An 18,293-nucleotide genomic window follows, 5' to 3' on the forward strand; every position below is an offset into this window, starting at 1 on the left:
AGCGTCATGCTTTGAACTAGGTTAAGCTCATTTGCGCTAAAGGATGGGTTTATTGAAGGACTTTGATGTAGCTAGTTTCTTTTTAAAAAATCGTATGCTCAAAACAGTATGCCCGTGTTAATCATGTTTAACTTTTTTCTTGATGGAGTGCGTGAAATAGGGCTGTGCGATGTCCCCTTAATTGGCATCGACGATGTTTACAGTGCAAACATCGTGATGGACGATCATATCGTGAAGGGTATTTTAATACCACATTATTAAATATATTATTATTATTATTATTATTATTATTAAAAGTATTAGATACTCATCCGAGGCTTTGGCACATTAAGAAAAAAAAGCGCTAGGTGATGTGGAATATTTGGCCTTGATAACGGATATGTGGTCCAGCTGCAACATGATGCCCTATATGTCAGCTACCGTACATTATGTGGACCGAGAGTGGGCAATGCAGTCCAAATGCCTGCAGACGAGTTTCATGCCAGAGACACATTCAGCGGACAATTTAGAAGACGCATTGCGCGAGACACTTGCCGAATGGAAAATAGAGGAGAAAAAGATCGCCTGTATAACAACGGACAATGGGGCGAATATTGTCACAGCCATCAGGCAATTGAAATGGCCGTGGTTAAGTTGTTTTGGGCACAATTTGAACCTGGCCATAACCAACTCGCGTGCGCAACAGAGGGCCAGTACAGACCGAGCGTTTGGAGTTTGCCGAGCAGTCAACACTGCGTTTGCGCACAGCTGGCTTCGGAGAAATTAGCTGCGCAAAGCGCAGGTGGAAATGAACCTCCCCGAGCACTCACTGATCACGGCAAGATATTAATTTGCTCTAACAATGAAAGACTAGTATTCAAACTATGAGAAGAAACTACACTTAAGCTATTACTCATTGTTTATTTACACCATATCAATTGAAGATGCGTTTTGGCCTTTAGTGCGCACTTGAACGTGCTAATTTTTCCAATTTATTAGTGTTTGAATTATTGCACCAGCTTTTAAAATCATGATTTAATATTGTTTTTTTTTTTTTTACTGTCTTTACATTTGTCAGAATCACCTTCATTCTTCCATTTGGTTTGACATTATGGCTTAGAGTGGACCATTTTGTGTCTGAAAGTAGGCCTGTTTACCAGATTAAAGTTATTTGACTTCTGCCGAAGTCTGCACTTCACTGCCATTTGATAAGGTGAAATATTTCCCGACTGTTAATAGTGGCTGTTTGTTTGAACAACATGACAAATTTTACATTAAAAGTATAGTGTAGGCTAAAAAATGAAGTCAAAATTTATTATTAGTAGCATACTGTATTTGTGTAACCACATGTTATGTTCACTAGCACGTCCCTGCACCATAGCCTACGTGAACAAGCGGTAATAGGATATTACTTTATAATGATTTATAGAATTATATATTTATAATATGTTATATATTAAACAAAACTAACTAACTAAACTAACAAAAAACTAACTTTTTAGATTAAATAGGCCCAGATGATACCGTATATGCATGATTATGACAGGAGGGGGCGTGGTATTACGATGGTGGCTCTCCATCGTGATGGATGACCACCATCGTCGATGGACGATGGCATCGTCTATCGGCACAGCCCTAGCGTGAAATATTGTTGCAAGTGGTATTTTGATGCAGTCATGTCAAAAAGGCAGTTGAATGCATGGTCTCATTCAAGGAGAAGGAAGACTTGCATGATGCTTGAACATAGATCAGTAAAATAGACCCTAGTAGGACTTGGTTTTGTGTATTTCGGTCTGTAGAGTTATGAGTTTGGCCGCTGTCCATGGTGTTTACGTTTCATGTGGCCGCTGAGCCAAGTACCTTGACTTGCAGTGAATGTTTGTTTTCATGCCGCCGAGCTATTTTTATGTATTTTTATTTTTTAAAAGGACTTGTCTGTAGGTGTGTGTGTTTTATGTTTACAACACATAGGTCTACATTATAGTGCACGCAGGCTTGTGTGGTTATCTCTGGCCATGCCCCTGCGTGAAAGTTACACAGTATCACTGTCCTGTCCGTGGTAATAATTAGAACCGGCTCTGTAATGATAATGCGCGCGTTCTTCTCTCCCTCTGTGGTCGGATGTGTTGAGCGATGTGAGCATGGGCCTTGCGCAGCTATGCTGAGCCAAACGTAACCTATCGTAGGCTTCTAGGCTAATTATGCACTTACACTGTAAATGCTTGACACGTATTGCAAATAAAATAAGAGTGTTTTCCTGGCCAACGGTAAGGGTAGGGTTGACAGGTAGCCTATGAGGGGCCTAGCCCCTGGGCCACGGGTGTTGATAAAGCGCCCCTGCGGACATGGAGGAGACCGAGGAACCTGTGGTGGACGACCCTGCAGAAAACGCAGTTTCTTCCAGTAATGAAGTGCACCCCTGGCCCTACATACGTGATCACTTCAGCTTCGTAGAGAAAAGGGGTGACAGTTTCATTATGCAATGCAGATTATGTGTGCCCAAGAAGACAACCATTGCGGCATACAAAAATTCAACGTCTAATCTGCGCAAGCATGTTGAGGTAAGTATTGTCATTGGCATCATAATCACGGGCGCAGATAGAGGGTGGGACGGGTGGGATTCGTCCCACCCAGATTTAAATTCACCTCATTCGGTCCCCCCAATTATAGGGAGGAAAAAACGTCTATGCTGTCTTTCTTTGCATAAGGCAAACCTCACGGAAAAATCAAAAGACTAATTACCATTCGGTTTATTGAGGTGCACAGCAGTGTATACATAGTTGCAACAACTCACATAAAACAAAGACTGATATTCGGTTGGTTGAGCTGCGCAGACTGCACAGGTTGCGAGCTCGAGCTTGGTTGCTATGGTTACCCACAACAAGTTTGACAGGCATATCGGGGTTGGGGTTGGTTTGCTGGCAGCTTTGTCCCCCCCAGTTTTTTGTCCCCCCAGTTCAAAAAACGTATCTGCGCCCCTGATCATAATGTTTCCTTTCCATAGTAAAACCGACAATAGGCTGGTTATATTCCAAAAATAGTGGATGGCATTGCTAATGTTGAAGTAGCAACCTGTTGGTACTGTAACATAATGGTAACTAGTCTGTTATTTGGTTGGCTAATCATGCAAGCAAGTTAGCTCACCAACCTGACGTGATCAGTCCTCCTACCATTCTACATCCAACAGGCCAGAAAGGAATACTAAGCAAAACAAATAATGTTTGAATTGAATTGTTCAATAACACACAGTGCACACAGGCAAGCTACGAGATTTCGGTGCAACATTTCACTTTCATATTTTGTGTACAATGCTTTGTGTGTGGTCAGGGCGATGTAAACGACGTGACTGTGTGTATTGACCTTTTTTGTTTGTCTCAGTTTTAATGCAGCATTATCCTAAGCATTCAATTTGATACACTTCCTTTAAATAAAACATCTGGGTTGAGATGTACATATATCCTTGTTTCCTCTTCTTTTTCATTTTTGCACAACACAATGGAGGCAGAAAACACCCATTGTTAAAAGTAACGTTTTACTTTTACTCAAAGTACATTTTAAATGATCTACTTTTTACTTTTACTTGAGTAGATTTTTTGTCTGGTAACTTTACTTGTACTTAAGTAAAATTTCATCAGAGTAACAGTACTTGTACTTGAGTATAATATTTTAGTACTCTTTCCACCTCTGGTATTTGGTTGTGAGCGAGTCACTCTTTGTTTTGAACGACTGGTCCAGGTCTCTCGTAAATTTTGAGCAAACTAAAGTGCTATGTGTGTTACGATGTTGTTTGGGAAAACCACGTTAGCTTTACGATGGATCTTGCAAGGTAATTTAAAACTCTCTTGGCCTTAAGAGGCTTTCAGGAAACCCACCCCTGATCATTCTCTGTTGATCTCTGTCATAAAAGATGTTTCTGTCCACAGAACTGATGCTCACTGGAGGTTTTTTTCTTTACTGCACTATTCTGAGTCAACTCCAGGGACTGTTGTGTATGAAAATCCCAGGAGATTAGTTTTTGCACTAACAATTATGCAATGGTCAAAATCACTAAGATCATATTTTTCCCCTATTCTACTGTTTGATGGGAATGTTACCCAAAGCTCATGGCCTGTATATGCATAATTTTATGCATTGCACTACTGCCACCTGATTGGCTGATTAGATAATGAATGCACAAATGAGCAGGTATCCAGGTGTTCCTAAAAAAATGCTGAGTGTATATTACTCTGTGTGTGTGTGTGTGTGTGTGTGTGTGTGTGTGTATATATATATATATATATATATATATATATATTTTTTTTTTTTTTTCTGTATAAATGCTTTGTCCATCAGTGATGAACTGCAGTTTTTCAGTGACAAGAAATTTCAGTCTGTTCAGCTTCTTCATTCACCAGTTTGTTCAGTTGCATTATTTTCCTTAATGTACAGCCTGATCATGTGGTCATCACAACAGTACTTTTTTGATGCTTTGTGTTCAGAGTGGTGCATCACAATGATGTCAGGTTTGCAATCCCCACTATTTACTGTCACAGTGGCATATTGTCCCATGCGCCTGTATCTGTGTGTAGATATTTTTATGCTTTTATTATGGTAACTATTTTCCAACTTTTCTCTGTTCCAGGCTCTTGCCAAGAAAATTAAATGATCAACAAAACAAGACACACCTGTAACATCCAACTGAACACAACTTCAGGAGAAAGAACAGTCAACCAGCCCTGGAATCTGCATTACAGTGGTCACTTTACAACTTTGGCATGTTTCTCACAGTCATCAAACCTGTCTTTAAATACACCATATGGCCAAAAGTATGTTGACACCTGACAATCACACCCATATGAGATTGCTGAACTATTCCAAAATCGTCATGAATTATTCATTCATTAATAGCATTAATATAGAGTTGTCCAACCTATTTATGACTATAACAGCCTCCATTCTTCTGGAAAGGCTTTCTACAAAATTTTGTAGTGTGGCTGTGGAAATTTGTGCCCCTTCAGCCAAAAGAGTATTTGTTAGGTCAGGCACTGATTTTGGATGAGGAGGCTTGGCTTGCAGTCAACATTCCAATTTATCCCAAAGGTATTCAGTGGGGTTGAGGTTTGGGCTAATGTGAGTTCCTCCATACTGAACTCATCAATCCGTGTCTTTATGGACCTTGTTTATGCATGGGGCACTAAAACTGGAACAGGAAAGGAAAGTTTCTTCCCTAAACTATTGCCAGAAAGTTTGAAGAATATTGTCTAAAATGTTTTTATAAGCTGTAGCATTAACAATACCCTTCACTGGTACTAAAGGGTCTAGCCCAACTCCTGAAAAACAGTCCCAGACCATTATCCTTCCTGAACCAAACTTTACTATTGCTACTATGCATTCCAGTAGGTAGCATTCTCCTGGCATCTGCCAAACCCAGATTTATCCTTCAGATTTCCAGATAACGAAGTAGAATTAATCATTCAAGTGAACACATTTCCACTGCTCCAGAGTCTAGTGGTGGTGTGCATTAAACCACTCCAGCTAATGCTTGGCATTGTACATAGTGATCTTCAGCTTGTGTGCAGCTGCTCAGCCATAGAAACCTATTTCATGAAGCTCATGACACAAACGAGTGTGCTAATGTTGCTTCTAGAGGCAGTTTGGAACTCTGTAGTGAGTAATGCAATAGAGGACAGATTTTTATGTGCTACATGCTTCAGTACTCAGCAGTGTGTTTGCATTGTCTACCACATCATAGCTGAGTTGGTGTTGCTCCTAGATACTTCTATTTCACAATAGACTTATAGTCTATTGTAAACTTACAGTTTACTGGGGCAGATCTACCAGGAAAGAAATTTCATGAACTGACTTGTGGCAAAGGTGCCACAGTTAAAGTCATTGAGGTCTTCAGTATGACCCATTCTATTGTTCCATGTTTGTCTCTCAAGTTTGCATGGCTATATGCTTGATTTTTTACACTCAATAATTAGGAACGGTGTCTGCATACTTTTGGTCATATAGTGTAAATCATGAATGAAGTGTGTGCCAAGTAGGGAATAAAACATAGTGGGGCTTGGTGTCAAAGGAAAATAATCAACAATGTCTTACCACCATCTCAAGTTATTTGCCTACAGTAGGCAATTGGCTAATGATTAAAATATTTTATGTATTAAAGAATTACGTGTTTATCCTTTCATAGATACATTTAATATTGTGGAACATCTGCAAAACAAGCTAATTCCTAATATCACTTTCATTATAGCAGCTATAAACAGCCAATCCCTCACCATCCTTCTTTTTTAATAAGACGGGAAAAAAAACCCAGCTGCTTGTCATGATGCAGGGAAGCCATAAAGTGCAACTTCTGTCCTTAAGACAATTAAAATTACAGCTCTTCCTGAGTGTTACAAAGCACTGAGACTGGTGACTCTTTCCATGTTAAATAATCCCCCACAGAAAGCCTGAACATATAGAAAAATATGGGTTTCTTTGTAAAATAACACATTGTTAAAATCTGTTAATTATTAGGCTTATACAGAGCATCAAAACATATGCACGTTAAAATGTGCAAATTAATAGGATTCTGTGATAAATCTGGACTCTTACTTGCAGCCAGCACTATTGTCAGAGCAGAAATTTAATCAACACTTTCTGATAAGTCAGAATTGAGAATCCAACAGTATGGTGATATAAAGGATACATGGGGTTTCTAATGTCAAAACAGCTTTTAGAACAGCCACATCAATACATTACTGAGCCAACTTTTTTTTGCAAAGACAAAATACTCAGGATTCAATACTTGTTCACAGGGGCGTGTTTAGCCTATTTTTGGGGGTGCTCAAGCACCCCCAAAAACGAGCTCAGCACCCCCTAGCTCAGCACCCTCAAAAACACTGCTTTTGGACGTAATTTTCAGAAATAAGTGCCCTTGCGCACTGCGCAATGAATGTGTGCGCGGCAGCGCGGGCGTGTGTGTGTTCTTGAATTCACCTGTTACGTGATAGTTCTATGAGCAGTAAAATACCTCTCCTCCTTGAGTCCCCTCTGATTGGGTTGCCTGTCCGCGCGAGTGCTTGCTACGACATGGTGTTTTTTTTAACTGGATTCCACGCCGATGAGGAACTTGAAGTAGCACCTGAGTATTACTGGCATAGCGAGATGTGAAGGTACGGACTGGAGTTACAATTGTTAAACACAACACAATAATATGCATAATGCAATATTGATGTTCCCTGGTCTATGAACAGAATGATAAAAACGACATTTATCATCCATATCGAGATACTTTTGTGCAGAGCTGTACAAGTGCTACGGTGCTAGACCACCGTGTGTTAGTCAATTTTATTTAATGTAACATAGCGTTTACTAATGTAAACTAATGTAAAATCATAATAATACACACTATTCAATGCCGGGGTGGCCCTATATTTAGCCGGGACCATCCCCGGCCCAAACCATCAATGATGGCCTGCTTGGAGCATGGGGAAAATAATTTTCACTAATTTTGGTCACTGATCTTATTCTTGCATTAATCATCAATTCAGCTGCACTCTGCATTTTCACATGGCAGCCCAGACGCCGACAGCATCGCAGCAGATTAAATAGGCGCTACCAAATAAGGAAATTCTCCCCTCCCCTCTATTGCAGTTGGTTTGGTCCAAGACTCCTCCTCTGTATTGCGGGGAACTTAAACAACATTGGCGCGAAACAGCGCGCGTCAGTGATGGAGGGCAGAAAGAGGCCAGGTGGAACCGAAAGGGCAAAGCTTAAAAAAAGGAAGGAGGTGGCAGCAAAATGTGCCAAATTGACAGATATGTTCTCAAGACCAGCTGGTAGGTTACGAAAGATATGGAGTATGATAACCCTGTTTGTCGATTTTATCAGTCTATGCTAGGCCTATAATGTGTCGATAATTTGCGATGTCAATTCAGCTTTTTGATGTCATGTGAAATCTCGCAATTTACACGGTATAGATGTGGTCTCATCTCATCTCATTATCTCTAGCCGCTTTATCCTTCTACAGGGTCGCAGGCAAGCTGGAGCCTATCCCAGCTGACTACGGGCGAAAGGCGGGGTACACCCTGGACAAGTCGCCAGGTCATCACAGGGCTGACACATAGACACAGACAACCATTCACACTCACATTCACACCTACGGTTAATTTAGAGTCACCAGTTAACCTAACCTGCATGTCTTTGGACTGTGGGGGAAACCGGAGCACCCGGAGGAAACCCACGCGGACACGGGGAGAACATGCAAACTCCACACAGAAAGGCCCTCGCCGGCCCCGGGGCTCGAACCCAGGACCTTCTTGCTGTGAGGCGACAGTGCTAACCACTACACCACCGTGCCGCCATAGATGTGGTGTATGTCTTAATTCTAAGAAGAACCGGACATTGCTTTACATTATTAACAATTTTAGATGAACAGGTCCCAAATGTGCTGTTGCGCGTTATTTCCTCATCCAGCCTATTTCATCTCGCTGTCACACCGTGCATTTGGCGTGCGCACATTGTGGTTATGAACACATAGGCCTAGAAGTCATATTTGATGTTAAATAATTGTTGTTAAATATATAACTTAGAAGAGGTGTATGCGTATGCCAGTATTCTAAGCAGAATCGAACACTTGCTTTAGCCTACATTTCATTTAACCATTTTTGAGTTGCCTAATGCGCCCTCACGCTTTATCTGCCGGTTGCTGAGTACCCACAAAGTGGCCTGAATGTGAATTAAATTCCCGGACTGAAAACAGGGCCCACTCCGGCCCTGACACTATTATTACACAATACACAATAACACATTAATTAACAATTACCACTGTTCAAAATGAATAGCTCCAACATTACAAATGCAGTAGTAGGTCTTGTTAAAAATATAACGTAAATATTTGTGTCAGTGGTTGGAAATGTCTAGATATCATAGTTTATTGGGTCAGCTTCTGTTAAAACATTGCAGAATTGTCTAGTCTAGTCTTCTTGTCTAGTTAAGTCTGTCTAAATGCGGAATAAACGTGGAAACACTGTTGTTCAAGCCAGGTGCCTCTGTCAGCTCTGGGGGCTAAGCACCCCCAAAGATCAGATGCTAGAATCGCCCCTGCTTGTTCATGCCTGTTGGCAACAATTTTTATCAGCAATTTATTTTTATACTCAATTTTATTTGTTCCTGTGACAAACTCCAGTTGTATTTCTATTTTCAATTTCTTTTGCTTAGATTAGAATGATGAAATGTTTATTGCTAATCAATATTGGCAGCATCAATCATGGCATGGTTATTCATTTATCGGTGTATTACCTTGTGTTTTTATGCTGTAGCCATTTGTAATAAAGTCCATGTGTTATTTAGAAGACAGAAGCCTGGTGTGTGGATCATTTCTATGTAATAGCATTTTACCATTGTTCAGATTCAAAAGCAAAAATATAGTGTAGTGCAATGCAAAAAAGTCTATTCCCATTTTTTTTGTGTGTGTGTGGGGGGAATTATATTAATTTTATTTATCCAATGTATTTTACACAGGCTGTGTCCAGATCTACTGCTTCTTTCTGCATCCTATAATGTAATATGTTCTACAATGGGCCTTCACACGGAACATTGTGTGTATTTGTAATACATATTCATCAAAACACACCAGACCGGATCATACAAAGAAAAGATGCTAGACAGAGGACTTTGCTTTAATCCAATAAAGAGCCTTTATAACTACCACCCGTTTTTAATTATGAATAGTTTTGGTGACATGGGGAGACGAAACAGTAGATTCCAAACAAATCAAATAGCTCAACATTAAAGGTGTTTTCATGCAATTTGAATAATGTTGTTGTGAATGATATTGAAGTTTAATATTTAATTGAAGCCCCAATTAGTGTGGATTCTGTATCAGTTGATTATTCTTCAATGTTAAGTCAGAGTTCATAAAAGGTATCATACTCATTAAAATTCAATATTTTCTGCATATTACATACAATCACGAGTGTGCATATGGCTCACTGAGAATATGCTCCATTTTAAATAAAGCATGCATCTCTACATTTTCTCCAACAGTCAGATTTAAATAAGGATACCATTCATGTCTCTCAGAGTGGTGGGTACCATTCGGTTTGGTTATATTACATAATAAATATTATGTATTCAACACATGTGTTCAAGGGAATGGTTTAGTGCGAAAACACTTTCCTCTTCTCTCAACCAAGTCATATATTTTGCTTCATATCCTTGTTCACCAATATCAAGTTGTTCAAAGAAATCTGTCGGACTTGCCTGGGTGTTTTCTGGCACTATATAATGGAGTGTTACTATTAAAAATAAACAAGAAGCACATCTCATGACTGAAGCATCAGCAGTCATTTTTCAACAGAGGACAATCCCCCTTATTGTTAGCTACATTAGCTCTGTGATCCAGGGCAAAAGTATCAATAAATATCTGAACATCAAAAATGCAAACATCAACTTCATTAGATACAATTTGGAAATGTACACTATATGGCCAAAAGTACACTCACCAAGCACTTTAGGCCAAGTTTACATTAGACCGTATCTGTCTCATTTTCTTCACGGATTGACTGTCCATTTACATTAAAACGCCTGGAAACACCAGGAAACAGGAATCCGCCAGGGTCCATGTATTCAATCCAGATCGTGTCTGGTCCAGTGCTGTGTAAACATTGAGGTGGGTTTTACATTAGACCGTATCAGCGGATCATCAGATTAACGTTTTTAAAACGATTTGCGTGCACACAGCAACGCCAATACACGATTCGCGTGCACACAGCAACGCCAATACACGGATACGCTCGGCTCCGCAGGCATCCTGCGCTCCAAATCACTCCGCCCTGAACAACGAGTGCCCTCTGGAGGGTGCGCACTCCGGCCCTGCGCAGTTCACAGAGCGCGCGAGTGAAGCGCACGAGCAGTGATTCGGGACTGAGCCGCTGTGTGTGTGATCCCAGTGCATATCGGGCATGCGCGTCACTTACCACTTGCAAGTGGAAGGATGGCAAGCCTAAAGACAATCATAACCACACAATGGGCAGTATTTGCATCAGTATTTGCAGTATTTTCATACTTTTATACTCTTTAATGAAAGGTGATACAAGGCGGAAGTCCGCGCCGTTTTTCAGCAGTCACGTCACATGACCAACGCCAGCGAATCAGGAAGGTGGATGTCACAGTGACGTTGTCCAATGACGACGCCAGCTAGAGCTCAGCACAGCGTATCCGCGTATTCTCAATGTTTACACAGCACCGGACCAGACACGATCTGGATTGAATACGTGGACCCTGGCGGATTCCCGTTTCCCGGCGTTTCCAGGTGTTTTAATGTAAACGGACAGTGCATCCGCGAAGAAAACGAGACAGATACGGTCTAATGTAAACTTGGCCTGAGAATACGTGGATACGCTGTGCTGAGCTCTAGCTGGCGTCGTCATTGGACAACATCACTGTGACATCCACCTTCCTGATTCGCTGGCGTTGGTCATGTGACGTGACTGCTGAAAAACGGCGCGGACTTCCGCCTTCTATCACCTTTCATTAAAGAGTATAAAAGTATGAAAATACTGCAAATACTGATGCAAATACTGCCCATTGTGTAGTTATGATTGTCTTTAGGCTTGCCATCCTTCCACTTGCAAGTGGTAAGTGACGTGCATGCCCGATATGCACTGGGATCACACACACAGCGGCTCAGTCCCGAATCACTACTCGTGCGCTTCACTCGCGCGCTCTGTGAGCTGCGCAGGGCTGGAGTGCGCACCCTCCAGAGGGCACTCGCTGTTCAGGGCGGAGTGATTTGGAGCGCAGGATGCCTGCGGAGCCGAGCGTATCCGTGTATTGGCGTTGCTGTGTGCACGCGAATCGTTTTTAAAACGTTAATCTGATGATCTGCTGATACGGTCTAATGTAAACCCCACCTTATTATGAACACCTATAGACCTGCTCATTCATGCAATTATCTAGTGTAATGCATAAAATCATGCAGATATGGGCCAGTAGCTTTAGGTAATGTTCACATCAACCAGTGATTTTGACCATGGCATGATTGTTGGTGTCAGACAGGCTGGTCTGTGTATTCCGATAACTGCTGATCTTCAGGAATTTTCAGGCACAACAGTCTTTACAATTGACAAATTCATATAATAAAGAAAAAACATTCAGTATGTGGCAGTTCTGTGGATGGAAGCACCTTGTAGATGAGAAGTCAACAGAGAATGGCCAGACTGGTTTGAGCTGACAGAAAGGCTACAGTAACTAAGATTTACAGATGTACAGGCTCTGTACAATTGTGGTGAGCAGAAAACATCTCAGGCTACATCCACACAACAACGAGATTTTTTTTTTTTAAATATTGCGTCCACATGGGCAACGGATCAGTAAAATATCAGGTCCATGGCAATGCAACGCTTGCTGAAAACGATGCAATACACATGCCACACCACTATGTGTGCTGTAAGACGGTCCCATCGGAGACACCAGAACAATAGAAGTAGACGCATGCGCATAAACCCCTTCTTCTGTAGCATTAGCCACATAAAGTTTTGATTATTAATCAGTAGCGTAAAACGAAAGATGCAGAAAGAGGAATGAATGGGGGTAGATGGAAGCCGGTACGCCAACATTTGATACTGGGTGTTTTTTGACTTCCTGGTTTACGCACTTACTGCTTCCTGAGTTGTTCGCGCCGAGTCCTTTTTTCCCGCGAGTGCCGACGTTAATTACTAATCCTTTTTTAACTTTTTTTCTACAAATAAATTTCCAGTATCCTCTTCATTTTTATTGTACTGTTGCTTTCATGTTTGTACTTTTCACTTTCGCTTTCCTTTTTCCATTTTTTTCTCTTTCTTTTTTCGGAAGAACGCCGAGACCGGAAGCTTTCTTTTTCTCTCCTCCTGTGCAAAGACCACAAGCGGAGGCCATCCACATCTGATCTGCTTTAATATCAACAGATCTTCATTTAAGGTATGTGAATCTTTTCATCATGGCACACCTTCAGCCTGTTCAGTGTGCTGAGTGCAGGATGTTTAGTCATTCTTCCTCTGTCACTAGCGATAGCTTTATTAGCTTTACTTGTGATAAGTGCAGATTAGTTAGCTCTCTGACGGAGAAGATTACAGTGCTAGAAGCGCGTGTCCAGGCTTTAGAGCAGGTTAGTGAGCGTGAGAACAGTGTAGTTTCTGTTAGGGAAAGTCTGGACGCCCTAGGTGGAGTTAGCAATCCCCCAACTCCAGCATTAGAGCCCTTACAGCGGGGCGAATGGGTGACGGCTCGGCGGCATAAGCGTAGAGCCAAAGCTACCACTGAGGCTCGCCCACGGGAGCACCACTCCTCTCCGCGTCACGTGTCGAACAGGTTTGCTCTCCTTAGTGATGCACCCACTGAGAAACCTGAAAGAGCTCTGGTTATAGGGGACTCTATCATACGGCACGTGAAATTAGCTCAGCCTTTAGGGGCACCAGCAGCTTTAGTCAGGTGTATACCGGGAGCCAGGGCGCCGGACATAGCAGGTAATCTTAGGGTCCTAGGCAAGCACAGGTTCTCAAAGATAGTTATCCATGCAGGAGCTAATGATATACGCCTTCGTCAGTCTGAGGTTACTAAGAGTAACTTTGTAGAGGTGTTTAAATTAGCGAAGGCGATGTCCGATGCTGTAGTATGCTCTGGCCCCATCCCAATGCGGCGTGGCGATGTAGCTTACAGCAGGTTATGGTCGCTGAACTGCTGGCTGTCCAGGTGGTGCTCTGAAAACAGTGTGGGCTTTATAGATAATTGGGCTAATTTTAAGGGCACTGCTGGCCTGTTAGGGCGGGACGGTATCCATCCCACTCGGGAAGGTGCTGCTCTCATTTCCTGCAGCATAGGTCATAGTCTCAGAACAGGCCTAGTTAATTTCTGACAATCCAGAGCCAAGGCCAGGGAGCAGACGAACAGGCTAAACCGACTGTCTGCTAGCTGCACAGAGTCGTCACTCAGGGTCCACTACATCGAGACTGTGTCTGTTCCCCGAGCTCAACAAAAAGGTAGAAATTTTCAGAGAGTTTGTTCCAGTAACCTAATCAATATAAAATTAGATCATACTGACTGTACAGCTGCTGCCAGCACCTTTGATCTAAAGGTGGGGCTATTAAATATTAGATCTCTTACATCTAAAGCGCTAATGGGTAATGAACTCATTACTGATCAGGAGTTTAATGTACTGTGTTTAACAGAAACATGGATTAAGCCAAATGAATATATAGCATTAAATGAAGCGAGTCCTCCTGGATACAGTTATATACACCAGCCTCGTCTAACTGGCAGAGGAGGAGGCGTTGCGGTTATTTATAACGATTATCTAGGTGTAACACAAAAACCTGGTTATAAATTTAATACATTTGAAGTTCTTCATACTCATATAATGTATGTAGCCTCAAAAAATAAGTCTACCCAGTTAATTCCATTGCTTATTATTTACAGGCCCCCGGGGCCATATTCTGAGTTTCTTTCTGAATTTGCAGATTTTATCTCAGATCTGGTTATTTCCTTAGACAAAGCTTTAGTTGTCGGAGATTTTAATATTCACTTCGATAACCCAGAAGACCCTTTAAAAACAACGTTTGTGTCCATCTTAGACTCAGTCGGGATTAAGCAGAATGTCATAGGACCGACCCATAATGGTGGTCACACCCTTGATCTAATACTAACATTCAGATTAAACGTAGATAATATAGACATACTTCCACAGTCTGAAGTTATCTCAGATCATTGTCTCATCTCATTCAAGACATGTCTGAGTAATAATATATGCACCTCACCACGCTACTGTATTAAACGTACTTTCACGTCAACTACTGCACAGAGCTTTATAAATGATCTCCCAGAGGTATCAACTTTGATTGGGTCACTGTCAGCCCCTGCAGAACTTGATCAGGCAACTGAATGCTTAGAGTCAACATTCCGCCATACTTTAGATAATGCAGCTCCTCTAAAAAGGAAAATGGTCAGAGACAAAAAATTAGCACCCTGGTATAATGATGACACTCGCATATTAAAACAGACCACTCGAAAACTGGAACATAAATGGCGTCAAACAAAATTGGTAGTGTTCAAATTAGCTTGGAAGGAGAGCTTCCTGAAGTATAGAAAAGCTCTTAGTGCTGCGAGATCAACATATTTCTCCTCCCTAATAGAAGATAACAAAAATAATCCTAGATTCCTATTTAATACTGTAGCAAAATTAACCAGGAATAAGTCCACTATCAACACATGCACACCTGCAGTATGTAGTAGCAATGACTTCATGAATTTTTTTAATGACAAAATTGAGAATATCCGACAAAAAATTCAAACTACTAATTAGATAATGAAAGTGACCTTGTAGTTAACAATATAACTGTATCAGATCATCAGTTAGAATGTTTTACTCCCCTAAAAGAAACTGAATTACTTTCATTAATCTCTACATCAAAAGCCTCAACTTGCGTACTAGATCCCTTACCGACACATCTATTCAAACAGATAATGCCTGGAGTAATTGAACCGCTTCTAAAAATAATACATTCTTCTCTTATGATTGGCTATGTACCCAAATCCTTTAAACTAGCAGTTATCAAACCCCTGATTAAAAAACCTGACCTTGATCCCTGTCAGCTGTCCAATTATCAGCCAATATCAAACCTCCCCTTTATCTCCAAGATCCTTGAAAAAGCTGTGGCACAGCAGTTATGCTCATATTTACATAGGAATAACATCCATGAAATGTATCAGTCAGGATTTAGACCTCATCATAGCACAGAGACAGCACTGGTTAAAGTAGTAAACGACCTACTGTTGGCGTCTGATCAGGGCTGTGTCTCGCTACTTGTGTCGCTTGACCTTAGTGCAGCATTTGATACCATTGATCATTCCATTCTTCTGGATAGACTAGAAAATGTTGTGGGAGTTAAGGGAATGGCCCTCTCCTGGCTCAGGTCTTATCTAACGTTATCAGTATGTTGATATAAATGGTGATATTTCTAGACGTACCGAGGTAAAGTTTGGTGTTCCACAAGGTTCTGTCTTGGGTCCACTGCTTTTTTCTCTATATATGTTACCTCTGGGCGATATTATTCGTAAACATTGTATTAGTTTCCACTGTTATGCTGATGACACACAGTTGTATGTCTCTGCAAAACCTGATGAGAGACACCAGCTTAATAGAATTGAGGAATGTGTTAAGGACATTAGACACTGGATGCTTATTAATTTCCTTCTGCTTAACTCTGACAAGACTGAAGTACTTGTGCTAGGACCACATACAGCTAGAAGTAAGTTTTCTGATTACACAGTGACTCTGGATGGCCTTTCTGTTTCTTCACGTGCAGCAGTAAAAGACTTCGGAGTGATTATTGACCCCAGTCTTTCATTTGAAACTCACATTGATAACATCACCCGGATAGCTTTCTTTCATCTCAGAAATATTGCAAAGATAAGAAATGTAATGTCATTGCATGATGCAGAAAAACTAGTCCATGCTTTCGTTACCTCCAGGTTGGATTATTGTAATGCCTTACTGTCTGGATGTTCCAATAAGTGCATAAACAAGCTCCAGTTAGTTCAAAATGCAGCAGCAAGAGCCCTTACTAGAACTAGAAAATATGACCACATCACGCCTGTCTTATCCACACTGCATTGGCTCCCAATCAAATATCGTACTGATTATAAAATACTACTATTGACCTTTAAAGCACTAAATGGTCTCGCACCACAGTACCTGAGTGAACTTCTGCTCCTCTATGACCCGCCACGCCTACTTAGATCAAAAGGTGCAGGCTATCTGCTGGTACCTCGTATAGTGAAGGCTACATCAGGGGGCAGAGCCTTTTCTTACAAAGCCCCACAGTTATGGAACAGCCTTCCAAGTAATGTTCGGGAATCAGACACAGTCTCAGCATTTAAGTCTAGGCTGAAAACATATCTGTTTAGTCAAGCCTTTTGTTAATGGTGTTTATGAGGTAAAGGAGTAGATCTGGAGGGTCCTCAGACATAGAGTGTTTTGGTAAACTGGGATGTATGGATGCTGTCAGTCCCCACTCGCTTGCTCACTCGAGTTTGTTGATGGTGTAGTGGCTGGCTGCTTTATGTCCCGGGGCTCCCTCATGCCTGTGTTACCTTCTGGCTCTCTCCTTTTAGTTATGCTGTCATAGTTAGTTGCCAGAGTCCCTGCTTGTACTCGGTGCAATATGTATACTGTTCCTACTTATTCAGGTGACATTGGGCATACCTAACAACCTGTGTTTTCTTTCCCTCCCCCCCACCCCAAATCTGTCCCTCTGAGTTACATGGAGTCAACAGGAAATCTTTTGGTGGAGAGGGTGGAGACCTCGACTGGCTATCGTAGCCTGCAGGGAATCGGCCATCAGACATTCTGTCGCATGTCCCAGACCTGGTGAAATGTAACTGAATTGTCTTGGCCAGCCCTAAGGGTCCCATCTGCATCTCATCATTGCTGAGGAGTGTGCTCCCATCACCCAATCAAGCATCCAGCCAGAGCAGGGTCATGATATTTTTTACCATATTAACATGCCATTGTTGTGTGTTATGCCTGATGTAAAGACTCTCGTCTCTGCGAGCCTACCACACAGATTTAATACTTGTCATTTTTAGGGCATACCTAACAACCTGTGTTTTCTTTCTCTCTCTCTTCCCCCCCAATCTGTCCCTCTGAGTTACATGTTGATCCAGGGATTGAGATGCTGGCCTCTTCTGCCCCTCGGACCTGCTTGATCCATCCTGGTGCCCTGTGTCTGGTCGGAGTTTTATCGCACCGCTCCTGTGAAGGATGGCCCCATGAGGACAGTTGAGGGTTATACCTGTTAAAACTGTTAATATTATAGTCAGGCTGTCTGTTGTTGCCCAAATGAGGATGGGTTCCCTTTTGAGTCTGGTTCCTCTCGAGGTTTCTTCCTCATGTCGTCTGAGGGAGTTTTTCCTTGCCACCGTCGCCACAGGCTTGCTCATTGGGGATAGTTTAGGGATAAAATTAGCTCATGTTTTAAGTCGTTCAAATTCTGTAAAGCTGCTTTGCGACAATGTTTATTGTTAAAAGCGCTATACAAATAAACTTGATTTGATTTGATTCTGATATCCTCCAGAATTCTTTAATGGTCCGGAATAAATTGAATGCTACACGTTGATGGATTACTTTGTTCTTCTACGCCCTTTTTGAGGAATGTATTGTCGGACTTAAACCAACATCTTAAGAGGTGAGATCGCTCCTTTTTTTTTCCCTATGTTTGCTGGCGGGATTGTTTTTGGAAAGCGCACGGGCTTCCGCAGTGTTTGGACTAAAGACTCTGCCCTAAGGGCTATTCTCTCTCTCTCTCACTTTG

At 41.6% G+C, this 18,293-nt stretch overlaps 1 protein-coding gene across 2 annotated transcripts in view; it reads left to right on the forward strand.

Annotated features, from left to right (window-relative positions):
- The window catches only part of egfl7 (EGF-like-domain, multiple 7), a 114,014-nt gene extending 106,005 nt beyond the window's left edge, over positions 1–8,009 (forward strand). For both annotated transcript variants that reach the window (XM_060935725.1, XM_060935726.1), the window contains one exon: positions 4,601–8,009. In XM_060935725.1, coding sequence (XP_060791708.1) covers positions 4,601–4,620 — 20 coding nt within the window. In that variant the 3' untranslated portion in view covers positions 4,621–8,009. The remainder of the gene's footprint in view (positions 1–4,600) is intronic.
- The last annotated feature ends 10,284 nt before the right edge of the window (positions 8,010–18,293 follow it).

Source organism: Neoarius graeffei, chromosome 12 (genome assembly GCF_027579695.1).
Source record: "Neoarius graeffei isolate fNeoGra1 chromosome 12, fNeoGra1.pri, whole genome shotgun sequence".
Classification (NCBI taxonomy): domain Eukaryota; kingdom Metazoa; phylum Chordata; class Actinopteri; order Siluriformes; family Ariidae; genus Neoarius; species Neoarius graeffei.